The sequence below is a fragment of the Artemia sp. Qi Xiang Cuo genome, chromosome 1 (genome assembly GCF_049724085.1).
Source record: "Artemia sp. Qi Xiang Cuo chromosome 1, ASM4972408v1, whole genome shotgun sequence".
Classification (NCBI taxonomy): domain Eukaryota; kingdom Metazoa; phylum Arthropoda; class Branchiopoda; order Anostraca; family Artemiidae; genus Artemia; species Artemia sp. Qi Xiang Cuo.
Genome location: NC_142794.1, coordinates 48,041,646 through 48,069,560, shown reverse-complemented (window position 1 = coordinate 48,069,560; position 27,915 = coordinate 48,041,646). Strand labels below are relative to the sequence as shown.

The window sequence follows — 27,915 nt, the reverse complement described above, 5'->3', positions numbered from 1 at the left end:
CGCCGGGCTTACTCAATTATTGAAATTGCTGATTTTTTTTACCCTGGAGTGAAGAAGTCACATTAAATTGCAATCAAAACTGTGACTTAAAGTTATGACTTGGCGTGCGTGAGTCTGTGAGTAGTGTCCTAGGTGCTGATCCAGCCGGGACAAGGCCTGGAGCATGAATATGTTTGCAGTTTCAACGGTGCATGCCTTACCACGGGCAGGTATCTAGTACTACAGACGGTACACACCTTACAAGACAGGTTTCTGGGTCAACACCCATTTTCTGGGCCAATCAGAGACAAGGAATACAGAGGGTATTTAACAGACAGTGCAGTTTCAACGGGACATGCATTACCACGGGCAGGTATTTATTACTACAGACGGTACATGCCTTACCAGCCAGGTTTCTATGGGTCAATACCCATAACTAAAGACCTTGGTATAATGTGTTCAAAGGGTTATTGGACTTTCTGTAAAAAAAATACTGGTTTCAGGGTAAGATAAAATAATAGGGTAAGATAATCATGTTTTCCTCTATAAATTAAGGTGCAATAACTCTTTCTAGATCAGTTTAAAAAAACAACTCGAATAAATAGCCTTTGTTGTTACATTTATTGGTATTCAGATGGATAGCTTCAAAAGATTTTTGGTAAGTGGAAATTTTTTATTCTTTTTATTCGAGACTTTTTTCATTATAGCCAGTTTTTAACTTAGTGATGTACTGACTCTTCTGGATATTGTGTGCAAAAACACGGACAAAATCTATGGGGAATTTAGGTTGGATTTAGGGTATTATTTTTGCACTCCTCATCTGGTGATGGAATTGATTCTTAAAATCAGAAAAGAAGAAATAGGACTGATCACCGACGTGGATCAGCACCTGTTTGTAGAGAGATCAATGAGGGGTGGATATGTTTTCACGGGGACCGTATCATGAAAACTGATCTGACTTGACAGCACACCGTTTAAAAGTCAGATGCGGTTTTTTGGGTATGAATTCCCTTTATTCGTCGGCGATATCTCACTACTGTTTGCCGTGTGGCAATTACAAATAGCTTAATGATCCTTGTGCGCCGAATTTCCCCAACATTGCTACCGTTGAGGAGAATTGGGCGCAACGATCGTTTTTTGAAATTGACGGTGAAATCCTATGGAAATCCATGACTCGGTAAAAGACTTTGTTTACCCGTGCATAAATAGACCGGTGGATAGGGACTCTCTTAGTCCCAATAATTTATCTTTAGTAGAGGATGGGAGTATGCACTGGGTTCCTTCAAAGCAAAAACTTATTGCTGTCCTTAATCCGAAACAGAATATCGTTGTTCATCAGGTGCTATTGATATGGATGGTATCCAATGGTTTCAAAGTCACAAAGATTCATAGAGCCCTCCAATTTCATCAAAAGCCTTATATGAAAATGTTTATTGACTCCTTTGTCAGTAAACGTTCACAAGGGAAAACGAAGGTTGAACAGGAAATCTATAAACTCATTTTGAATTCAGCCTTCGATAAAATGTGCGAAAGCGTACGAGACAGAAGTTGCTGTGACATTGTAACCAATCCCAAAGAGTGTGCTCGAATCATTGCGGATCCAAGCTTCACATCTTTCACAGTCATAGACTCTAATATGGTGCTCCTGCATCGCAAGAAAAGAAATAATATTTTAAATAAAAATATTGCAGGTGGGAGTGCAATAACGGAAATAGTAAAAAAATCATGTTGTCTTTTTATTCCAATGTATGCAAGGTACAATGACAGATTGAGGGACAAGTGCTAATTTAATATGGGGACACTGCAGCACTCCTTTGAAAATTTCCAACTGAAAATGTATTGCAGGATTTTGAAAATGGAGAGCACATTACCTAGCAGATGGACTGTATCAACTGGGACAAATCTTTCTATCAAGAGCTAGTGAAACGCCAGGCCCCAAATCAATTGTTAATGTTAAAATCTGAAACGGGAAGCGGTCTGATATCCAGTGGTGTGTTTCCTGGGCCGAAGGTATACTGTGTGGAAACGCACAACAAAGAAATCAGACAAGTTTGTAAGGGGGGTGCCTACACAATTTTTAAAAAATAATTTAAATATGAATGTTAGTTGAAACTTTCTGTAAAGTTGTTTAGTCCCAAGAGCGACAGTCATGGCGATTCATTCTATACAATTTCAAAACAAAACAGTTAGAGTTGATAAAGACGCCATGTCGACCAGATAAGACAAATTTTATGCACTTAAGGATGGTGTGAAGGTACCACCACACGGTCACTATCTAATTTCAGATCGAGTGGAATATATAGAGCACAGAAAACAACTCGGTCGGAATAAGTTAAGTTAAATTCATTCATTGTTCAAGGTGGATGGTGGGTGGGTGTTATTGGGAATTTTTTAATTTTTATCAAAATTAATAAATTTGCAATATGCACGGCAGAGTTGTTTTTTCATAATTTAATGTCCCCTGCCCCGGCCCGCCTCAGCAGGCACGCTGCGCTTTCCGGCCGACACAGTGGCCACCTCGGCCTTCGGCCACCGCTGCGGCCCCCCACCCCCGGGTGGGGGGGCGGGGGGATCCCATTTCAAATTAAAAATGTGTTTTAAATTTTTTGTAAATAAAATAAAAGTGATAGTATTTTAAGTGTATTTATTGTTTAATAAAAAGTTTTTTTTCCTAGTGCCTATTTCAAATAAATTTTGTTTATGTTTTTGTTATAAATAAATAATTAAAAAAATCTTGATTATGTGTATTTTTATGTTTAAAGTGCCTTTTTCTAATTGCATTATTATTATTTGTAAGGTGCTGCTTTTATGTTAAAAGTAAAAGAAAATATGATTCTTTATTGGTTTTTTTCTTCTTCTTATTTTTGAACGGAGTAGTAATAGGGAAATTATTTAGTCATTAGACATCTATAGTTTACATTTAGTTGTAGGTGAGCTGTTAAAGCGAACAGCAAAACTTATCTATTTAAAACACCATTCAGATCATTTCTGTTTGGTCCATCAATATCAGGCAAAACGACACTCTTAACTAAAATAATTGAAAATTGTGATAAAATGTTTACGGAAAAACCGAAAAAAATCTACTATTGCAACAGTGTTTGGCAGTAGTCATACGATAAAATAAAAGCTATTGCTACATCGGGGATGGTGCAGATACAATTCATACAGGGACTTGATGTTTTTGACATTATTGAACCAAACTCTTGACTAATTATTGATTAATTACCTGAATCCATTGAACAATGGTTCCAGGAAATGCTAAAATTGTTTACTGTTCGCTCACATCATGCACAGATTTCCTCCAATCTAGTTCTACACAGTCTCTTTCATCAGAGCAAGTGTATGAGAAAACTTGCTTTGGAGTGTACATACTATATCATCTACAGAGTTGTTCGTGATTCTAGCTCGCTAATAACTCTCAATAAACAAATATATCCCGGTGCTCCAAAATTTATACTTTCAGCGTACAATCAGGCAATTAATAAACCCTACGGCTACATTCTATTGGATCCTAATCAAAATACACCCGAGGATTTACGTGTAGTCACAGATTTTTTTTACAATGAAATTACATTATATCTTCATGTGAACAGTACAAAAGGCTATTAGTTGCCATCATGACACTGAAGAAACTACATGAAAATAGACATTTATTTTCCGTTTGAAGCACTTCAAAACCCCTACTTACGAAAGCCATACTCAAACACGGTATTGACAATGATTTCATTAATCTAATATCTGAACTTTGTTTAAATTTGACTGAGGGAAATGTTCAACTTCCAGAAGTAGTTGAGCAACAGGCAAAGCAACATCGTTCCATTGTGCGTGCCTTGGTTTGTAAAAGGAAAGGATTTTTTTAAAAGAAAACGTCTTCTTCAAGCGGGTGGTAGCTTTTTTACACTTTTACTACCAATAATTGCAGGACTTGTAAACAGTGTTCTCTAGATGGCTAAACCCTATAAATTGACTCCAATAGAACTCGCTCTTTCACCAGTGGAACACTTTGAGGACAATCTGAGTAAATTCATTAATAATGAGAATATTGACGATGATAAAAAACTACTTTTACTTCAGGATGCACTTAGCCGAGTGGACAAACATAAGCCCTATCGTGCGAGACCTGTCAATTTGAGTGTCATTGATCACAAAAAAGAAAAATCTCGTCAAGATTCTGCTGCTGCTGTAACACAATTAAAGAATTAGGAATTGGATTCAATAGTGTCGAACATTGGAAATCTAATGCCACACTCATACCGTTAACAAAGTAAACGAATCATAACATGTCTCATGGAAAGTGGTCAAGATCATATTCAAGTTGATAGGAATGGGAAACGAATTATAATTGAAAGGAAGAGTTATAATCTACTTGATTTAATCTATGATATGGTTAAAAATTGTAAAGGACTTTTATCATTTGACTGTCATCTATACAACTTTCTAAATACTTAAAACTTCCCCAAAAGCGCTATTAGCAATAGGCAAATTCTAAAAAAATTAAATGAACATGGTCTTTCCTCATAAACAACAAGATTAAAACATGAAGAAGAAGAACAAGAAAATTTTCAATCAATCTTGTATAATACCAGCATACATAGTAGAAACATTGATTTGACGATAAGGAGCACACCCCTGATAACTAGAAACAAGCGAAGACGTATTGATATCAACTCAACGTCACTATCACCACCCGTTAGTATACAAAAGGGTAGTGGACTTTACACTACCTGTTTACGTTCAAAATGGTTGAAGTTCTGAAACGTGTTTATGAAAATGTTGGTGAAGCGGGAAGTTTAAGATCCTCCACCACTCTTTCCTAAGTCAGTGGTGTTCACACTAAAAGTGTACAAGCCTATTTACAAAATGAATCAAGTTACACTCTGCATAGAAATCATAGGCTTCGTGCTAATCACTATCAAAAAACTAAAGCCTTTTCCCCAATGTATGTAGTGCAAGCAGATCTATTAACTCTAGCTGGGATTCAAAGGCGCCACAATACACCCTACAAATATATTCTACTTGCAATCACTGTTTTTAGTCGTTATACGTATGCCATTTCATTGCGGAAAAGGAAAGGTGTTGAAGTTGCAGGCTATAGAAAGTATTCTTGAACAAGATTCTTATAAAAAAATTCAAACGGATCGGGGTAGTGAATTTGGTAATCCACATGTCGAAAAAGTACTAATGAAATATAATACAATGCTCTATCAGGGTCACAGTCTGCATTAGCTGCATTGGCCGAACGATTGATAAGAACTATTCGACTTTTAATTTCAAGATATTGTACATTGAAAAATACACATGCTTTTATTCATGATTTAGATAAAAATCATGTTGATATATACTCAAAGACCCCATCGATCATTGTCCAACTCAACCCCAACGGATGTTCATCATTCTGATCATGATACATTTGATATTTTTCTTAAACAATATTCCAATGAAACGATTGTGAAAAAAAAATCAATGTTGGTGATCCTTTTCGAATTAATAGAAAAACTAATTTTTTTTAAAAAGGGAATTATTTGTGTCCCACTAAACTATTCAAAATGGCAAAATCCTAAACGCTAAACCCATTACATATCGTCTACGAGACACCAAAGGCGAAGACATTCTCTCTCGTTTCTATGATTATGAACAACAAAAATTTAGACAAATAGTGAAATTAATCAAATTGAAAGATATTAAAGAGCCATACTCGCAGGGGCAAGAAGCAGTTGCTTGTTCGTTGGCTAGGATACAACTCAGATTTTGATTCTTGAATCGGTGTTGAAGACATTGACAATGCCCAATGATTTTTATGTAACATTTATTTCCAACGTCTCCGACCCTCTCTACAATGAGTTGAATAAAACAAGTAATTTTTGGACGAAACTCTCCCCGCCATCAAATTCGACGGTGCGTATGAAGTGGCTCTTGTCGACTGTATTCTCAAAAATACCTATGCTATCCTTGGCAACCACTAACTGGCGAACAACATAAAATTCAAAAGATTAATTGGTTGGATTATCCATATGTTGAATTACCATACGAGGAACTCAGTTATATGAATGGTTTATGTCGTTATATCAGTAGAAGAGTTTCGGCTCGTAAAAAATGAGCTTTTTATTTCAACTATTAAAAGGAAGAGGGGAACATCTACATTAGTTCGCCCATTGCCAATGAAAATGTTATTCTCAACGATACTCTAAAATATATACTTGGCTTTAAAATTACAATAATCCTTTTAATATATATAATTCACTTTTTAATATAGAAAGTGCCGGAAACACTAATGTTATTTTTGCTGAGTATCCACTTGCCTTCTCTTCGGGCACTTGTATATTTCTCCAAACCTCATTTGTTGAAATATCCAGAGCTGGCAATAGCAATGTCCCTCTCTTACGAGTTCTTGAATGAAAAACCAATCAAGATCATATTCATCATTACAATGTAAAGCATTCTTCAGTATGTTCCTTTAAACACTTCATATTTGCTACTCTGTCAGTTAACACTAAGAATTGAATTAGGTGATCCTCTAGCAATATCAAGAGGTTTTGATTTGATTACGTGTCATTTTCGACCCATCGTTGCATCAGATGAACAATAGAAGAATTCCATTTGTCTGTCCTGATATTGACTGCTATGTTGGTGCTCAGAGTCCTCGTCAAATAGGTTAGGGATTGGACTATTTAAAGGGGCTTACTACAATGTCTGGCTATGGTCTTGGTAGTTGGTTTGCTAGGATATTTCGTTCTGCACTACCCCTTGCCAGAAAATATCTTGTACCTACTACATCAAATTTTGCTGCCTCAAAACCACAGGACTGGGGATCGAGTAAAAATGTCAAAGAGAGTGTTATATAAAATATCAGATCTTCAAAATAAGCTGTTCGCGAATAGCTAAAATTCTTGCAAAATGGGAGGGGGTCAAGAAAGGTGCGTGGTCGTCACTCACTCATCAGTCTCTACCCAGGCGGGAAGCAAAAGACATCAACAACGACTTTGGGGAAAAAAGAGAAGAAGAGCAATAGAAAGAAGAAGAAAAAGATTGTTAGACCAAAGAATGCTCTCTTCTCCTAAGATGACCCATCTTCCCTACAAGGAATTGCATCAACCAATCAGCTCCTCATTGAATCTGTTCAATGCTGAAAATGTTGATTTCAGTGTCAAGTATGGCTACTATGAACAATTTAATCCTCAACAACCCCTCTCGAAAAATATACACTTTCAGATATTTTCCAATAAAGACTATTTCAGTGATTTATTATCAACATTTATTGATTTAAATGTTGTGGTGAAGAAGAAGTCAGACAATACAAGTCCAAGTGCTGGCAATGGGCTGTACTGTGAAATCTGCATCCTATACAACTTGTTCAAACAAATTAAAGTATTTATTTACGAAACATAGGTGAGCCCTAACAATACTTTATACAACAATACAAGCTACATACAATTAATAATGACGACACCAAAGGCGCATAAGGAGTTGAGAGGACAGGCGTTGGGCTATGAATATAGATCAGGTGTTGATACTAACGGTGAGTTAACTGCTGTATTGGCCAAATAGTATCATCCAGTTGTGAATTTTAATCATGAGATATTCAATATATCCCAATGGTTACCCCCAATGTCAAGATTGACATAAAGTTACAAGTAGCTCCATCAAATTTAATTTTGAGAAAAACACTTGCTGCAGCACCTGATGCAAATGTCATTATCCCTTCAGTAATTTTTCATGTTTAAAAACAACAGGTTATTAGCTCTTTTGCATTGGCAGTGGAAAAGCTAAGAGCAATGGTAACAATATTAAACTTCTTGTCCCCCATACAATCACCAATCCACGTCACATTGCCACTGGCTCTCGTAGTTATGGTAAAACATCATTTATCAATGGAGATGTCCCATCTATACTCGCTTTCGCGTTAGTGAAGAGTGACAGTGATATTGGATCCTGGACTGCATCCCATCATGATTTTAATTTTTTTTGGTCTTTCCAGTCTTGTGTGCAAAATGAATGGTATTCCACTGTACACTCTATAATTCGATAAGAAAACCTATAGAACTCTGTATGAGTTGACCTTGCAATCCCTAGATCATGATTCACAACTATTTGAAAATGGAATAACCGATTCAATGTTCTCAAAAAACCATGTTGTAATTTTTTTGGACTTTTCTGGCACTCAGGATATGAGCATAGTACGAACGGGAAATGTACGTTTAGAGTGCACATTTGCCGATGCTTTGACTGAAAGCATCACATAAATATCATTGAGTCAATTTGAAACCTTTTGAGAAATCATACCCGACGGCAGTGTTCTACTATACCTTGAACCATGAACACAAACCAAATAATCAGCGTATTTAATATGGATTTATACATGTCCCAATATAACTCCTATTGCATACCATCTGACGTCATTGAAAAAATTCCAAGTGTTAACAATACCCTAATCATTGTTAATAGCAGTCCATCAAGTTTGAAGATAGGTCATTAGCTATGCATCTTTGAAACAGCAATGAATATCGAATTTTTTAATCCTCTTGGCCTATCATATTACTTCTACACTCTACACATCAACAACTTTATTGAGAGCAATGGGAAAACTATTATTCGAAATCAGAGGACAGTATAGGATTTAACGACTAAGACATGCGGGTTTCAGCACTACTCTTTTTCATGTTCAGATGTCGTGGCTTTACCTACAAGCAGTTTCTCAACATTTACGTTGACTCTCCTCGACTGAACGACTTCCTAGTGGAAAATATACTTTGAAGCGTGTTTAATATTGATTTTAGTGCCCAACGAATAAAATATTCTAAAAATATATGTGAAATTGCTTATTACTAAAAATAATGTATATACACGATAAAAACGGCTTTTCTACTCTTTAGATTTCTTCTTCAACTACGTATAGTCTTTTGCCGAGAACAGCTAATGTGGGTAGATCATCTGAATTCACTGTATACTGATCCTTATGTGCTGCAATGTCAGGGTCACATTTTCTACAGTATAATGTAACTTCACTCTTATTCAATCGTATCTCTTTGTTTAGTCAATGATACTATTTTCATTCATTTTGTAAAATTTGCATGTTTCAATTTGGCTATTTCAAGCAATGTCACATACAGTATCCCCGAATGAGAGACCACTTTATTTAAATGCCAAACGTACAAGCAATGATATGACATCATAGCTGTTTCAATTTTTGACAATACGAAACGGAAACAGAGTATTCTCGTTGTTGTAGCATTCTGTTTTTAGATCAGGTTCCTCTTACCACAACAGCTTGGAGCCACACCAACACCAGTCTCTTAGCAATAAACTAAAATCAATTTTAGGATTCTTCCCAATCATACCAGGATATGTATTCTCCCACTGATTACATTTATCATAGTGGCAATTAGAGCATAGGTGTCCTCTAGGGTGAGAATCACACATCTCTTCAAGACAGGAATTCTAACGTTTAATTTGTACGGCATATCCTCTATGTAATTTACACGGGTTGCATAATCTGCACTTTTCATCATACTCATCAATCAGCATAGATGACAGGGCACGAAATCCTAAGAAATAGGAAGATAAGTGAAAACAAAAAAAACCGTTGAACCAGCTGTTTTTTGTTTTTCCAAAAAACAGAACAGAAAGCAGAAACATTTCACTTGTTTTTGGCGGACCTGTTTCTGTTTTTGTTCTTTTTTTTTGTTCTTTTTTTTCAAAATAAGCCCGGCCCCGGCAAACTTCTTTATATGGATTCTCATTGTCTCTTGTGACCTGAAATGCCAGTGATACAATATATGTAATTAAGTCTTAAACAACAAGACTTTAGTTGGCAGTTGTCAGGGCTTCCTTCAACACTTCATTGTATGTTCGTCGTTCATTTTCAGGAGGGGAGCTGAACTTTTAAGCTACGTTGTCTTTTAACACGAAAAAATGCCATGTATAATATACCCTGATTAAAAACAGGAGAAATAAGGTCGGCGCCAACAGATTCAAAAGTTTGGCCTTGTGACTTATGTGTAGTCATGGCAAATGTGGGTTGAAGTGGAAATTGATGTCGTTGAACAGTACATCCAAGTTTACCTTTACTAGAGTCCACTGTAATTCGGGATATGTGAACTTTTCCTGATTTTTCACAGCAGAGAAGATTGGCATCAATCCCAGGACAAATCTCATACTGTGTCAAGTTCTTTAGCAAAATCTGGAAGAATAGGGAAGTACCAACTGAATGGAAGAGAATCTCACAGGTCAGACTTTTCAAAAGGGGTGATGCTACTGCTCCTGGAAACTGGCAAGGAATCAGCTTACTATCAGTGCCCGGGAAAGTGCTTTGTAATGTTATTTTGGAAAGGATACAGACCGAACTAGATAAACACCTGAGAGATGAACAATATGGGTTCATTGCAGGACGTTCCTGTGCAGATCTTATTTTCACTTTACGCATGCTCACAGAGGAAAGTCAAGAGTGGCGGTCCAAAATAGACATGGCTTTCATTTAGTTCGAAAAGGCTTCCGGTTTGGTCGACTGCGAAACTTTGTGGCAAATTCTGAACTATTAAGGCTTTCCGGATAGAACTAAGAACTAAGATAATTATGTCATTGTACGAAGGGAGTGAATGCTGCATTAAGACGCCAGAAGGCCAAACAAGATACTTTAGAATCTTATCTGGAGTTAAAACAAAACAGATGGGATTGAATTATCATCCGGTGTAACAGTCAGCCATTTAAATTTCACAGACGACATAACATTGGCTCAGGGTAGCAAGCAACGTTTGCAATACTTCATTCACAGGGCCAGTGTGAAAGCCAGCCAGATGGGTCTTAAAATAAATGCAGAAAAGACAAAAATCATGGCAACATCCGATTCCCTCCTACATATCACATGTACTGGTGAGGAAATTGAATAAGTTATTAAGTTATATATATATATATATATATATATATATATATATATATATATATATATATATATATATATATATATATATATATATATATATATATATAAATATATATATATATATAATATATATATATATATATATATATATATATATATATATATATATATATATATATATATATATATATATATATATATATATATATATATATATATATATAATATATATATATATATATATATATATATATATATATATATATATATATATATATATATATGTAGTTTTTAGAATTTTTGGTACTACTAGCCTCTATCGCTCCTTACTTAGAGTTCGTTACCTCTAACTTTTTGATTCAGGTCATCTCTAGATGTGGGATCCTGTCGATGGCTCTTATTTTGTCATTAATGAAGCTTAAAAGCCTTGGATTGACTTTCACGGTAAGGTAAAAGGTCAGTCTAAGGTAAAAAGACATTTAAGAAATCTTTGAAAGATAATTGGAGAATAACTTATCGTACCTCTTAAACTGTAACTGACCAGGAGCCTAATGGCTTAGAAATGCTTGAGAGTTGCTATCGCGCAGAATTTGGAGTTGGATGGATAGCACTGTTTCTGAGACGATAGGAAAATTCAGTATTGTTAGTCTTGAGGCTCTGAATGTTAGGTTTGAGAGACAGCAAGGAATAATCGTGGATTTTTCTAAGAATACCCAAATAATTTTTTTTCTTGAAACAAAAACGTAACAGGTATGACTAAAGTTTTTCATTTCACATAAAAAATTTTAACCTCTATCTTTAAGTCAAGTGTTTCTTTTATTCTTTTTTTGCTCCCTGGTACTTGCTTAATCCTCCATGGTATTGAGATAAACATTTTCAGATTTTGATTTGGTTAGGTTAGTTGGAAGGTCTGATAAGTATACATTTGTGGTCAAAATTACCACTGCAGCAGCTACAGGGCCGATTTCCCTACATTGTGGGAGATGCCCATTATTCGCAGATAGGTTTTTGTAGAAAAGATGTGCACATTTGGTTTGGTTATCAGATCTGCCTGGAATTCTAAGGAATCATTTGCTAGGCCATATGACTTACAAGATTTCCGTAGGTTACTCCTTCAACGATACGCGTATCTCTGTTCACCAAAAGACGTTAAATGTGCCTCAGTTTTCAAAATAAGTTATCTGAAATATATCAGAAATGGCTTGGATGTTCGAGTTAAAATTTTTAAGGAGTGCTGGGGGAGCACAAGGAGAATCCAAATTTATTGTCAAGAAGGAGGGGCTAGAAGTGGTTTCTTTCTCATCTGCTTAAGCGTTTTCAGTATATATTCACAATTTGCTAGCAAGGAAAAACGGAAACACCATGTGTTGGCAGGTTATCAAAATACAATATTTGCAAGATCTCGGGAACGGCTTGGAGGATCAAGTTGGAATTCCCTGGGAGTTTTGGGGGGCATGTGAATCTAGGATTCTGACAAGAAGAGAAGGTGGCTAAAATTGTTTCTGATTTGCTTATAAATTTTGGACGATATAAGCCCCTATGGGGACTAGCATCTATTCATGGTGAAGTAATGATATAACTCGAAAGTCTGTATTTGGACCGTGGTTATCAAAATAAGCTTTTCAAATAATGTCGGTAAATCTGGATCACCCTCCATGAAATTTACCCCCCCCCCTTATGGGAAAATCCTCCGTGGAAATTTCATCTAACATAAATCGGACCCCCCCCCACCGTCAAATTTCCTCAAGACAGTTCCATCCTCACTGAACCCCCCGTAAAATTTCTTGCAAACGATTCAGCCTGAAACATTTCTCCTTTCAGAATACTTTCATTTGAAAAAGACGTTAACTTCTAATCGGTTTCTCAATCGCTCTGGAAATGCCCCCTTCCGTGGAATTTTTTCCCGGAAATCAAAACGCGAGGAAAATAACCCCCGGATAATACCCCGAAACATATCCACATACAAAATTGAGTTGGCAAAGAGAATGTAAGACAATAAAAAATAATTTCATATAGGAGTTCTGTGAAATTTCCCCAGTGTAAAATTTCCCCTGAAAAATTCACCTCACGGAAATTCCCACTCCAAAGAAAATTCTCCCTATAGGAATCTACCCCAATCACAAAATCCCCCCTCCTCGAAAAATGTCTGTATACTGCCCAATAGCAAATACTATACGTAAACAATGAGCAGATTTAATAACTTACAGGCCTCTCCCCGCGGACTGTGGGGGGGACAGTTTACCCCTAAAGACATAACTGTTTGATTTTTCACCTCTACTGACCGAAATGGCTATCTCAAAGTTTTCATCAGATAGCCCTGGGAAAAAAGGGGAAGGGAGGGGGCCGGTCGCCCTCTAATCTCTTTGGTCACTTAAAATGGGAACTAGAACTTTTAATTTCCATTTGAATGCACCCTCTCTTCATCTTATAGAACCATTATTTGGATACGATCATCCCTGGGGAAAAAAACAAAAAAAAAACAATCACGCATCATGATTTTTCTTCTGGCAAAAATAGCAAAATTCTACATTTTTTATATAGGAGCTTGAAACTTCTACAGTAGGGTTCTCTGGTACACTGAATCTGATGGTGTGGTTAAGATTCCTAGAATTTAAGGGGGTGTTTCCTCCCTATTTCAAGATCAGGCCAATTTTCTCAGGCTCTTAACTTTTATGGGTAACACTAAACTTGATGAATTTTAAATATTTGGAAACAACATTATAAGCTGATTCTTTTGATCAAGATTCTGTTTTTTAAACTTCCGGATACTATTGAGCCGAGTCGTTCCTTACTCACAGTTCCTTACCACGAACTGTTTGATTGTTATGGACTACATTCTAAGGCAATCTTCAGGCTGTGGAGTGAAAATTTGCAGCCAACAGATCTCTAATCTAGACTTCGCCGACGGCGTTATTCTTCTTTAAGAAGCAAAACAGCGACTGAAGCTGTTGACGCCATAGATGAAAAGGCAGAAAAATTGGGGCTTACAATGAATGCCATTAAGACAAAGAGCAAGGCTACATCTGGCTCTCCGCTGCCATTGACATGCAGAGATAAAACAATTTAACAGTAAATGAATTGAAGTAACTCGGGAGTTAGATTGATTACAGGGGTGAAATAGCCAACAGAATCAAGAGGAGGATTAGACAAACTACATCCACTTGTAATAAGTTGAAACCAATCTGGCACAGCAGGATATACTCAATGTACTTGAAGCTCCGCCTCATGAATAACAATGTGGTGTCGATTCTCCTCTATACAATTGAATTCTGCAAACTAAGGTTCACCGGCAAACCGGTCAACAATTAGTTACGGGCCTTCTGAAGCGTAAGAAATGGACGTACCTTGACGACGTCCTTTGTATGCCATAGAATCGACTCCCATGTATATTTTATGACTGGTGCCCTGGAAGGAGGCACAAAAGTGGTCGATCAAGACACACCTTCCGAAGGCAGTATGAACATATTCTGAGTGCAGGGAAAATGTCTTTTCAACCACAGTGGAAGGACGTCAAGGCTGTGGCTCAGCTCCTTGATGTCTGGCGTGGTTTCTTAGACGCCTTAGATGCCCATTCCTGGGGCTGGACGATCTAAGACCTAAGGTAAACAACTGCTTATTACTGGCCACCCGCACTGCATTCTCTAATAATATTTGATTGGAAACTCTTATGTTTGTGAAGACTCCTTCATCTCCGTCTTGTGCAAATTAATTCTAACATATCTATAGGTTTCTTTATGTAAATATCGGTGTTGAATTATTTATTCATATTTTGGAGTTCGTGGAACAACTGAATGGTATCTAAATCATCGCAATATTTTACTTTTATTGCTACTTACTTTTATTTTCAAGAAATGTTGATGAAGATATGAGATAAAATGATAATCATGGATTCAATTTGCTGATACTTACTGTCAACTGTGCCCTCTACTTTATTTTAATAAAAATAAAAATTCAAAAACTACAAAATGATTTTAACTGTTAGATTATTTATTTGAAATTTTGTTCCCCTAAAACTCCTGCACCCGGGGCAAGGGCTCCCTCTGTCCCCACTCCCCTAAAACCGTCGCCTTGTGGATGAAACTTGTATGGGAACCATTTATTCAGAGAAACCATGAAACGCTACTTTTCTGATGACTGATTAAATGTTAAAGGTTAATTGATATCCTATTTGAATTACGCGAAAAAAGTAATTGAAACAACTCCATATCATTTTTTCCTTCACATTTTTTCAAGAATGCTCATCTGCTTGACTGCCAAAGTCTTTCTAATCTATAGGAATGTTACCAGAGAAAACCGTAAATATACTACTCTATTAACGAGGATCTGGAAAACTTTACTCTGGACCACAGAAACAAACGATAAATAGGGCTTAAGTATGTTGGCTCTCTTTCATTTATCTGACATTAATAGGAGTCTGCCTTGAATATCCATATTTTTGTCCAACATCTTGTACACTGAGCCAAATTTTAAGTTAATTCCGTTTAATAAAATCATGGTTGCAACAGTATTAGTAACCTAATAAAGAGGGAACCACCGCCCATAGCATCACATACAATTACTGTCAAAGAAACTAATTTCTTATCAATATTGTCATTTAGGCTTAAACCGAAATTTACAATATATTATAGTTAGAAACAACTTTAGAAAGGAAGAGGAGCGCACTGAGGAAGAGAGTGAGAAAATTTAAAAGAAAGGTTAAATACAGGTGATTTTTATTTAAATATACAAAATTTTCTCAAAGTTTCAAAAATATTTCAAACTCAGGGGATGGAGAGGCAGAGCAAACAGGATCAAATGGTGGCTACGACGGATATTATCCCTCTTTTATGACATTTGGAAAGGAAGCCTCAAATAAAACTAGGTCAAATGCTCACAATCAATTTTCTCTAAGTATGGTTATAGTGATAGCTGTAACCTCCTAAACAGCATTCAAATAGCCCTTAAATACGGTGCTTGGGCGATGTAAGTTAATTTTAAAACTAGAAATTAAGGATAAATAACGATAAATAATCAAACATTTATCGCCTCCCCACGCCTTCTTTTTCCAAGCCCATCTGATGAAAATTTTGAGATAAACATTTTGCTAAAAAAAAATAGTTCAAAGGTCAGATAAGAAAAACCCCGGTGTCAATACAGCCCCCCAGAACCCGGGAGAAGGCGTTCTAAGTTATGCCCTAAAGGCATGTACGGTTCTTATGAAAGGTATGCTCGTACAAACTTCATAGAGGGCTCATTTGATTGGAAATTGAAAGTTCTAGTTCACTTTTTAAGAGTCAAGAGATTTAAGGGCAACTAACCCCCTACCCCACTCCCTTTTTTCCTCAATCCTATCCGTTACAAATTTTGAGATAGCCGGTTTTTTTAAAATTGTTAAAAAATTAGACAACAAAAACTCCGGTGTCAACACCGGAGTGGTGTTGTAAGTGCTGTCCTGGGAGCGTGTATGGTTCTTATGAAAGGGATGTTCGTATAAACTTAGAAGAGGGCTCATTTGACTGCAAATTGAAAGTTCTAGTTCACTTTTTAAGAGTCAAAAGATATCGGAGGGCAACTAGATTCCCCCCCACACACCCTTTTTTCCCCAAACCTATCCGATAAGAATTTTTAAAATAGCCATTTCAACGAAAATTTCAACGAGAGTGTTAAAGAAAATATTAGATCTTCAGCAAGAGCCGTTGGTGAGCAATTAAAATCTCATCAAAATGGGAAGGGGTCAAAAAGGGTGCATGTTCATCATTCACTCATCAGTCACCCAGGTGGGAAGCGAAAGACATCAACAACGACTTTGAGGAATAAAAGGAAGAAGACCAATAAAAAGAAGAAGAAAATAATTGTTATATCAAAGAAGGATTTCTTCTCTTAAGATGACATATCTCCCCCACAAAGAATCGCATCCATCAATCAGCTTCTCATTGAATCTATTCAGTGCTGAAAAATGTTGATGTCAGTGTCAAGTATGACTACTATGAACAATTTTATCCTCAACAACCCCTCTCAAAAAATATACACTTTCAGATATTTTCCAATAAAGACTATTTCAGTGATTTATTATCAACATTTATCGATTTAAATGTTGCGGCGAATAAAAACTCAGACAATGCAACTCCCAGTGCTGCTAACGTCAAATGAAAAATGTATCCCACACAACTAATTCAAACACATCAATGTATTCACTAATGGAACATTGATGAGCCCAAGCAACACTTTGTCAAACTATGCAAGATACATACAATTTATGATGATGACACCAAAGGAGTTGAGAGGACAGGCATTGGGCTATAAATATAGATTAGGTGTTGATACTGACGGTGAGTTAACTGCTGCAGTGACCCAGGAGTATCATCAAGTTTTAAATTTAAATCAAGAGATATTCAACACATCCCAATGGTTACCCCCAGTGTCAAGATTGACATTAAGTTACAACTAACTCCATCGAATTTAATTTTGAGAAAAACACTTGCTGCAGCGCCTGACGCAAATGTCATTATCCCTTCAGTAATTTTTCATGTTTAAAAACAACAGGTTATTAGCTCTTTTGCATTGGCAGTGGAAAAGCTAAGAGCCAATGGTAACAATATTAAACTTCTTTTCCCCCATACACTCACCAATCAACGTCAGATTGCCACTGGCTCTCGTAGTTATACCGATTCATGATTAATCAATGGAGAAATCCGATTAAAACTCGCTTTGGCCTTTGTGAAGAGTGCCAGTGCCATTGGATCCTGGACTGCATCCCCCCATGATTTTAATTTTTTTGGTCTATCTAGCCTTGTGTGCAAAGTGAACGAAATTCCACTGTACACTCTATTATTTGATAAAAAATCCTACAGAACTCTGTATGAGTTTACCAAGCAATCCCTAGATCATGACTCACAACTATTTGAAAATGGAATAATCGATTCAATTTTCTCAAAAAACCATGTTGTAATTGTTTTTTACTTGTCTGGCACTCAAGATATGAGCATAGTGCGAACAGAGAATATACGTTTAGAGTTCATATTTCCCAATGCTTTGACTGAAAGCATCACATAAATATCATTGAGTCAATTTGTAAACCTTTTGAGAAATCACCCGACGGCTGTGTTCTACTAGACATGGTTCTACTAGAACCATGAACACAAACCAAATAATCAGCGTATTTAATATGGATTTATACATGTCCCAGTATAAGTCCTATTGCATACCATCGGACTTCATTGATAAAATTCCAAGTGTTAACAATACCCTAATCATTGTTAATAGCAGTCCATCAAGTTTGAAGACAGGTCATTAGCTATGCATCTTTGAAACATCAAAGAATATCGAATTTTTTAATCCTCTTGGCCTATCATATTACTTCTACACTCTACACATCAGCAACTTTATTGAGAGCAGTGGGAAAACTATTATTCAAAACCAGAGGACAGTATAGGATTTAACGACTAAGACATGAGGGTTTCATGCAATACTCTTTTTCATGTTCAGATGTCGAGGCTATCCTTACGAGCAGTTTCTCAACATTTACGCTGAGATTCCTTGTCTGAACGACTTCCTAGTGGAAAATATTCTTTCAAACGTCTTTAATATTGATTATAGTGCCCTACGAATAAAATGTTCTAACAAAATACGTAAAATTGTTTATGAATCAAAACAATATTTATACATGATAAAAAACGATTTTTCTACTCTTTAGATTTCTCCTTCTAGTACATATAGGCATTTGTCGAGAACAACTAAAGCGGGAAGATCGTCTTAATTCACTCTATACTGATCCTTATTTGCTGCAATGTAAGGGTCATATTTTCTACAGTGAATTCTAACCTCAGTCTTATCATGTCTCTTTGTATAGTTAATGATACTATTTTCATGCATATTGTAGAATTCGCTTGTTTCAATTTGCTTATTTGAATCATTTTCACATACAGTGTCCTCAAGTGGTGAATCACATCCTGTAAAAACCAAATAAAAATCAGTAGGCTTATAATCATAGTAGCCATTGTTTTCACAACGATGAAGTAGGAACCAAATTCTTTTGTTATTCCAACAGTTGAATCGTAGACCTGGCTCCTCCTCCCAGAACAATCTAAAGCCAGGACGATACCAATCTCTTGGCAATAAACTAAAATCACGTTTAGGATTCTTTCTAATCATACCAGGACATGTATTCTCCCACTGATTACACTTATCATAGTGACAATTAAAGAATTGGTGTCCTGTAGGGTGAGAATCACACATCTCTTCAAGGCACAAATTACAACCTTTAATTTGTACGGCAATATCCTCTCTGTAATTTATACAGGTTGCACAATCTGTACTTCTCGTCATATACGTCAATCATTATACGATTCTCACATGATGACCAGCTGCCCAGTGCATACATGCATAGTGGACATGTATGGAACATTTTTTCATGTATTGACACTCTCACCGCCAAAACAAAACTGAGCTACGATCAACAAATTGACAGGTAGAGAGAGAGAGAAAGAGAGGATTAACTCCCCATGGAACAATCTCATTGTTATGAAAAAATGATGGTCTTAAATTTAAAAGGTAGTGTGTTCAAAAGCAAATAAATAATTTAATTTTGTCTGCTCGTGATCTATATGTGAATCAACTATTTAAATGCCTTTTGACGACAACGTAAAAGTTTTTAGCAATTGTTTACTCAGTTTTCACTATATTAACAGGCATTCCCTGAGAAAATATCTTCCTTTGAACAGACAAATCCAGAAAATCATCATCTAGAATCAAACGTCTTTCCATAAACACAAAATTTCCTATGATTTTCTCTTTCCCAAATCTATCCTTTTTTTAGAGTCCTAACACTCTCACAACCAACTTCAGACTAAGCAGGATTTTTTTTCTACTTTAAACATATACGCTAACCTACAATAGAAAAAATATCTTCGATTGAGAAACAATTCTATTGAATTTAATTACAACAATGATAATAATCGCCGATTCAATTTATTTTCCTCGATATATCTCACTAGTGTATCTAATGCAGCTGGAAGTCTATTTATATGCCCAATGTTCAGTTTCGCTGCAAAGCATAATTGCTCCTCCAATTTAAATTTGCTCAATGATATCACATATCTTGCATACATATCGTCCCATTCAAGGCTTAGTCTACATCCTCGTGTAATTTCCACTGCCACGTTTTGTACTCTCGCCTTTGTATCATTGCTGCTACCTGCTCTGACATCAAGCTCCAATAGTGGAAACATAACACTCCTTTTCTTTGCTAATATCGTGTCAAATAATAGAGTAAAAAAATAAACTGTTCTCTCTTTGAATTGAATTCTCTTACTAATATGAACCACATTGAAAATCACTCCTTATACTTGAATCAGATTATTATGCTAATCAAATTACCGTATATGGAGTACCCTCCATATTCGTTCTCTCTGATTGGCCCAGAAAATGGGTGTTGACACAGAAACCTGTCTGGTAAGGCATGTACCGTCTGTAGTACTAGATACCTGCCCGTGAAAAGGCATGTACCGTTGAAACTGCACACATATTCATGCTCCAGGTCTTGTCCCGGCTGGATCAGCACCTAGGACACTACTTCTATGAAGGATAAACAGCAAGAAGGATCTGAATTCACGCCAGAATTACTCGATTATCGAAATTGCTCGTTTCTCACCCTAAAGTGAAGAAGTCACACTGAATTATAATAAAAATGTCACTTAAAACTAAAGAATAACACGACATTTATGCTATTGCGTAATTAAGATATTTCACAAATTACAATGGAATAAGAAGCGTGTTATTTTAGCTTCTTTCGAGAATAAATTAGAAGGAGGAAGTGAATTCACGCCAGAAATCTTTAATTCAACTGAAATTGATGATTGCAAAATTAAAAAAGATGACTAATGACTCTGAACAGCTAAAGAAAAGGGTATGGAACGGGAAACAGTAAAATCACACTGAATTGCCAACGAAAATGTTGCACAACGAAATCTGCAGTTAGAAGACAAAGTCGAATTATAATGGAATGAAGCAAGTTGCTCAGGATGACAAATGACTCTAAACAGCTAAAAAAAAAGTATGGAACAAGAAATAGTAAAAGCTACATTGAATCGCAAAAGAAAATGTGACTTAAAACTAAAGAATAACACGATAATTATCCAAATGTGTAATTTAGATGTTTCAGAAATTACAATCGAATAAGGAACGTGTTATTTTAGCTTCTGTAAAGGATAAACAAGAAGGATGAATTGAATCCAGGCCAGAATTTCTTAATTGAACTGAAGCTTGTGTTTTGCCACCCTATGACTTGAAGCTAAAGAATTTTAACTTTTGTAAAGGATGAACAGGAAGGAAGAACCGAATCCAGGTCAGCATTTATTAATTGAACTGAAGCTGCTGATTTGCCACCCAATGACTTAAAGCTGAAGAATAAAAGAATAGTTTTATCAATGCCTAATTTAGATACTTTAAATGGCGTGGGCATTGGAACATCCCTGGATGTTACTGAGCATCGGTACTGTTTCCGTTTTTGTCTGACCTGTTTATGTTTCTGTTTAAATAAAAAACAGAGTAGAAAACGGAAAACAATCAAGCGGTGAAAGGTAAATTTTTCCGGATAACTGAAGAAGACAACAAAAAACTAGAACGAAGAAAGACTCAAGTAAAGTCTGGGCCTGTAAAGAAATAACAGCGAATGAACGATCCAGAGAGGTAAAACATTAAGCATAAGCTTGAATTTACATTGTTACGAATAAACTCAGGTGATCAGAAAAGGTAAGCCACCCCAGGTCTAAAGTGTGCTGAACCTGACCTCTTAAAGGCACCTTAACGCTTTCAGACGATACGTAACCATATGGTTATGGTTCGCTCTTAATTATTCTGTGCTCTCTTTTGATTGTTTGTAGCAGAGTGTAAAGCACTCCATCTCGTAGCTCAAAGATCAGGCCACTTGAAAAAAAATTGTATTTGGTTGTTAGATGACATTTGGCTGGTAGATGGTTTTCGATTGCTAACAGGTTGTCACAGTGAAAAGTCAAAATCAAGCAATTGTCCTCTAGTCCAGGTGGAGTTGCAGCAGGTGAATAATATTTAATGGACAAATTTTCGTCTCTCTGTGTTTTTATGACACTGAGTTAGCGTTTTAGAAAAGCTATTTTTCAGAACTTCCAAAACACCAGATAGATTAAAGCAATTTTTCAAACGTAGCCAAATGGTTATGTTAGGTCTTTGTGGTTGTGTCTCCCAGAGGCGTCTCACTGCGCGTCTGTTATTTAGCTGACTTCTAGATTGAAACAACGAGAAATTAAATCTTGAATAACAGGTGGAACGGCAAGTGTAGGGAACTGTGACCACATGATTACATCAAGAACAGAGGGGTATTCCGCAGAACGATCCACGGATATTGTCGGGTATATCAACACTTATGACGGTTTTTTCTAGGTGATGCAGAAATGGGACTTGGCACGCAACTGTCTTCACCTTCACGGCATTTCCAGGAAAAGATTTTTGCCGAAAGATCAAGAAGATTTGCCGAAAAAATGATAACAGAAAAAGGGGAAAATATACTCTTATTCTTGCCTGATGGCCCTTCTGACTTGGATATGTCATATGATGACAATGACGAACCGTTGTGGGCAACTCAATGTAGCGAAATTTCTGAACCTTCTGTTCTCCGAGAAGCTACCGCCAGTTTATCTACATTCGATAATGAACTATTCGTCGATCCAGTGGAAAATCTACCTCTGTCTCTCAGCTGCAGATGCTCGATTTAGACCTTGCTGAAGCTGATCCTGAATCTGGTAAGCCAGTACCTTGTGGAAAAAAAGAGCATGCAGTAAAAGGCAGAAGAGAAAAGAGTACCAATGGTTGAAGACTACCATGGTACAAACAGACACAACATGGAAGGGAACTGAGCCACCCAACACTGATATTGACCTTCCGATCAACCTGTTTCGTAAGTTTTGTAACTGAATCAATGAATACCAACTTAGTGGACCTAACAAACTTGAATGCTTTCTGAAAAAATACGTACAACTGAAGGTTTACGTTTAAGAAATGCAAAAATTTCTCGGCCGCTCAGCTGTTCATGGGTATTGTGAAGCTTCTCGCACTGCTGATGTACTGGGGAAAAGACCATTAGGTATTCCCCCGTTGCTGATGGAGTCAGTGAAGATAGATTTATGCAACTACTCACAAACTTTCACATCTGTGACGATAGGCTAGCCATACCAAGCAGGCATCCTGAACATGATAAACTGTTCAAAACAAGGCCCTCGCATGATGATTTAAGGCAAAACCTCGCGTTAGTCCCGTTAGAAGAAATCCACAGCGCGATTAAATAGGTCATCCCTTTCAAAGGAATAATCAGGCTCAAACAGTAACTGAAAGACAAAGTCCATATGCTAGGAATAAAGGTGTTCACTCGTGCGGGTATAGGTGGCGTACGACATTGAGTTTTACACTAGAAAAGGAATTGCTGCCGTTACTACAATGGGACGAGGTGTACATGTTGTACTGTGTCTGGCACAGGACATCCCTAAGTTCACGAACTATAAAGTGTTTTTGACAACTTCTACACCTCCATTGAGTTAATGAGAAGCTATGAGATGAGTATGGAATTGAATCATGCTGAACCATTAGATGCAACAGGCTGAGAGGACCTGACGTCAGCTCTAACAGCGAAATGAAGAAACAGGGGAGGATCTTTGTAGATTGGAGAGCTGAGAGACAAAGTCAAATATCCATTGTAAAGTGGCACGACAACAAAGCGGTACATTATGCCTCTTCCTATTGCTGTGTGGATCCGCTTGATAAATCCACGAAATGGGCTAGTGTCACCAAGTATATTGCGTTGCGGTAAACAGGTTAGGAGCTGTTCGTGAGTACAACAAGTCAATGGGGGGGGGGGGTGTGGACTTGGCTGATATGTTGCTTGAATTGTATTGTATGGACATAAGATCGAAAAAGTGGTAAATGAGGATAGTTTATTACTTTTTTGACCTGGCTGTAACACATGCTTAGCAGCTACACCGTAGACAGCACAAAGACGTGTAGAACCATTATGTCCTTGCTGAATTTCATGATGAACATAGCCCCTGTACTGTTGGTAAGCGGCATTTCACTTAGTCAGTGACAGGACATCCGCCGTTCACCTCCAAGAGACCTACCGCGACAACAAAAGACTTCCAAGTGAATCCCTCAGGTTTAACCACGATGGACATTACCCTGGAACGGCAACCAAAGGGAGATGCCGTTACGAAAAGCGCGTGAAGGATGTTACTAGCAGTATAATGTATACCAAGTGTAAAGTTCAACTCGCGATCAACAAAGATCATATCTGCTTTACTCTCTTCCAACATAAATAGTCTAATAGCTGGCTCTGGAACGTATATTATTTACCCCAAATTCCTAAAGTGACCATATCGTCGCTGTTGCTATTTCTGTACCCCAGTGACATAAAAATACAAATGACGTAGAATTAATTACAATGAGTCCTAGGGATATTCCATACCAAGTTTGAGAATGATCTGTCAACACTTTTTATGTTCAGACCTGAATGGGTTAAATAGTTTTTTCTACATTCATAAAACGAACATTCGTGGTAAACTGCCGGGGCACCCCCTTCCAGAAATATGCGATTTCAGAGTGACTGATGCATGAGCAGGTATCTATGAGAACATGAAAGATCTGTTCATCCAGGCCTTTTTGTTTTGTTTGTTATTATGTACTTTTTGAATATTTTCTACTAATAAAAAACAGCCTTGAAAACAGAGAAGCAATTCCAAAAATCGATCTTCTACCTTCTATTTGTACATGCTCAAGCCTCAATTACTGGGGAAAAAAAAATGCAAAATAAAAGCTATAAATACCAAAAATCTAGCCTAAGAAATAAGAATTCACTTATATCCAGAGATCTAACACGAACAGACTCTCAACGAAAAGCGGTCTTTTATATTTCTTGCATGAACCGACAAGTCCAAAATTAAGCAGAAACTGCACATTTTCTCTTGCAATTCCTCGATAAAAATATTGATGTAGCCAATTGGTTTAACGTAGTTGAAAGGTCCGGAAATTATGTCTTTGAGGATGACCCCCCAGAGCCTTCGGAGTGATTTTTGTAAGTTATGCCCTGGGGGCATATATGATTTTTATAGAAAGCTTTGTCGTAGAAACTTTGAAAAGGGCTCACTCAATTCGAAATTGAGAGAACTAGTACCCTTTTAAATAGTCGAAAGATATCGGAGGGCAAATGCCCCCCCCCCCTCCACGCCCATCCTTTCCCCAAACCCTTCCGATCAAAAATTTGAAATAACCATTTTGTTCAACGAAGTTGAAGGATCTGGAAAATATGTCTTTGAGGATGACATCCCCCCCTACAGCCCTCAGTGAAAGGTTTCTAATTTATGCCCTGGGTGCATATAAGGTTTTTATAGAAAATGTTGTCGTAGAAACTTCAAAAAGGGCTTATTTGATTGAAAATTGATAGGGCTAGTGCCCTTTTTAATAGTAAAAAATGATCGAAAGGGCAAATGCCCCCGCCCCTCAACGTCCATCATTTCCCCAAACACTTCCGATCAAAATTTTGAGATAGTCATTTTGTTCAACGTAGTTGAAATGTCCGGAAATTGTGTTTTTGAAGATGTCAACCCCCACAGCCCTCAGGGGAAGGATTGTAAGTTCTACCCTGGGGGCATACAAGGTTTTTATAGAAAGTGTGGTCATATAAACTTTGGAGGGGGCTCAATGGATTGGTAATCAGAAGCTTTAGTGCCCTTTATAAGACTTAAAGTGATCGAAGGGCAGCTACCCCCCCCCCCCCTTCACACACACGTCTCTTTCCCAAAATGCATCTAATAGAAACTTCGAGATAGCTATTTTATTTAAAATAGTCCAAATATCATATAACAAGGCTTTTGGGGTTGAAACAAGCACCTAGAGCCGGGGGGCAAGGGTTGTAAGTTATACCTCGGGGCATTTAAGGTTTTCATGGAAGGGTTGGTTGTATAAAGCTTAGAGGAGGCTCATTTTGTGGAAAATTGGAAGTTACAGTTCCTTTTTAAGAGTCAAAAGTGATGGAGGGCAGCTATCCCCCCCCCCCCGACTACCACTCTCTTCACAAAACGAACATGATTGAAATTGTGAGATAACGATTTTGCTCAAAAGAGTCCAAAGAATATATAACGGTGCTTCTAGGGTTGGCACAACCCCCCTGGGGATAGGTTTGAAAGTAATGTCCTTGATACATTTTTATGGTATATAAGGTTTGATAAGGTTTTTTATGGAATGGGTGGTCACATAAACTTTAGATGGGGCTCGTTTGATTTGAAATTGGAAGGTATAGTGCCCCTTTTAAGAGTCAAAAGTGATTTGAGAGCATCCAGAACCCCACGCTCTTCATTTCCCCAAATACATCCAATCAAAATTTGGAGATAGCAATTTTGTTCATTGTAGTTGAATAGTCCAGAAATAAGGTCTTTGAGGAAGATTAAATAAAAAGAAACAAGTTTTTTTAACTGAAAGTAAGGAACGACGTTAAAACTTAAAACGACAGAAATTATTCCGTATATGAAAGAGGCTGTCCCCTCCTCAACGTCTCGCTCTTTACGCTAAAGTTTTTCATTGTTTAAAAAAAATAGAGTTGTGAGAAAGTCAAACTTTAGCGTAAAGAGCGAGTCGTTGAGGAGGGGACAGCCTATTTCATATACGGAATAATTTCTGTTCGTTTTAAATTTTAACGTCGTTCCTTACTTTCAGTTAAAAAAACTTGTTTTTTTAATTTTATTTTTGAACGTTTTTGAATTAATGCAGGTTTTGATTTTGGCTCACCGTACATGAATAATTAAAAAAAAATGAATATTAATTTTACTTTTATTTGGTTAAATGGCTTGTCATACCTTGCTCTAGTCAATACCTTGCTCTTTAAGCTAAAGTTCAAATTTTGTTCGACTCATTGGATAAAACTCATTGGCTAAAGTTCGACTCATTGGATGGTAATTAGAATTTCTAGTGCCTTTTTTAAAAGTCAAAGTGATCTTAGGTCAGCTACCCCCCCCCCCACGTCCACGTCGTATTTTTCTGAAATGCGTCCAATAGAAATTTTTAGACGGTCATTTTATTCAAAATAGTTCAAAGATCATATCACAAGGCTTTTGGGGTTGGTACAAACCATAAGAACCTGGGAACGAGGGTTGTAACTTATGCCACGGGGGCATTTAACGTTCTTATAGAAGGGATGGTTGTTTAACTTTAGAAGAGTCTAATATGGTTGAAATTTGGAAGTTCTAGTTCTCTTTTAAGAGTCAAAAGTGATGGAGGGCATTGAGCCACCCCCTCTCTCCTCCCCGACAACCCCTCTTTTCACCAAACGCATCTGATTGAAATTATGAGACAGCAATTACGTTCAAAATAATCCAAAGAACATATAATAATGCCTTTAGGGTTAACAGAACCCCCAGAGCCCTAAGTTTAGGGCTGTAAGTTATGCCATGAGAGTATATAAGGTTCTTATGGAGTGGGTGGTCGTATAAACTCCAGATGGGGCTCATTTAATTTGAAATTGGAAGTTATAGTGCTCTTTTTAAAAATCAAACTGATTTGAGAACATGCAGCCTCACCCCCCTTCACGCTCATCATTTCCCTTAACATCTCCATTCAAAATTTGCGGATTGCCATTTTTTTCATCGTAGTTGAAGGGTCTGTGAGAAAGATAACCCTCGTGAGGAAGATACAGCTCTCAGGGCAAGGGTTGTAAGTTATATCCTGGGAGCATATAAGGCTCTTGTAGAAAGGGTGGTCGCATTTTCTTTGGAGGGGACTCATTTGATAGGTAATAAGAAATTCTAGTGCCTTTTTAAAGATTCAAATTGATCTGAGCACAGCTCCCCCCCCCACACACACACACACACAAACACACTTCGTGTTTTCCCGTTATGAATCCAATAGAAATTTTGAGATAGGCCTTTCATTCAAAATAGTCAAAAGATCATATAACAAGGCTTTTGGGGTTGATACAAACCAACAAAGCCTGAGTGTGAGGGTTGTAAGTTATTCCCAGGTGGCATTTAAGGTTCTTATGGAAGGGCTGGTTTTATAAACTTCAGAGGTGG

At 37.0% G+C, this 27,915-nt stretch overlaps 1 protein-coding gene across 2 annotated transcripts in view; it reads left to right on the top strand.

Moving 5' to 3' along the window:
• Nucleotides 1-560: 560 nt before the first annotated feature.
• The window catches only part of LOC148956406 (CB1 cannabinoid receptor-interacting protein 1-like), a 74,064-nt gene continuing 46,709 nt past the window's right edge, over nt 561-27,915 (top strand). The window contains exon 1 of one of the 2 annotated variants that reach the window (XM_089095208.1): nt 561-637. In XM_089095208.1, the coding sequence (XP_088951334.1) occupies nt 614-637 (24 nt within the window). In that variant the 5' untranslated portion in view covers nt 561-613. Of the gene's footprint in view, nt 638-11,472; nt 11,606-27,915 lie in introns of those variants that run through there. The other variant, XM_089095213.1, reaches the window with a different exon arrangement.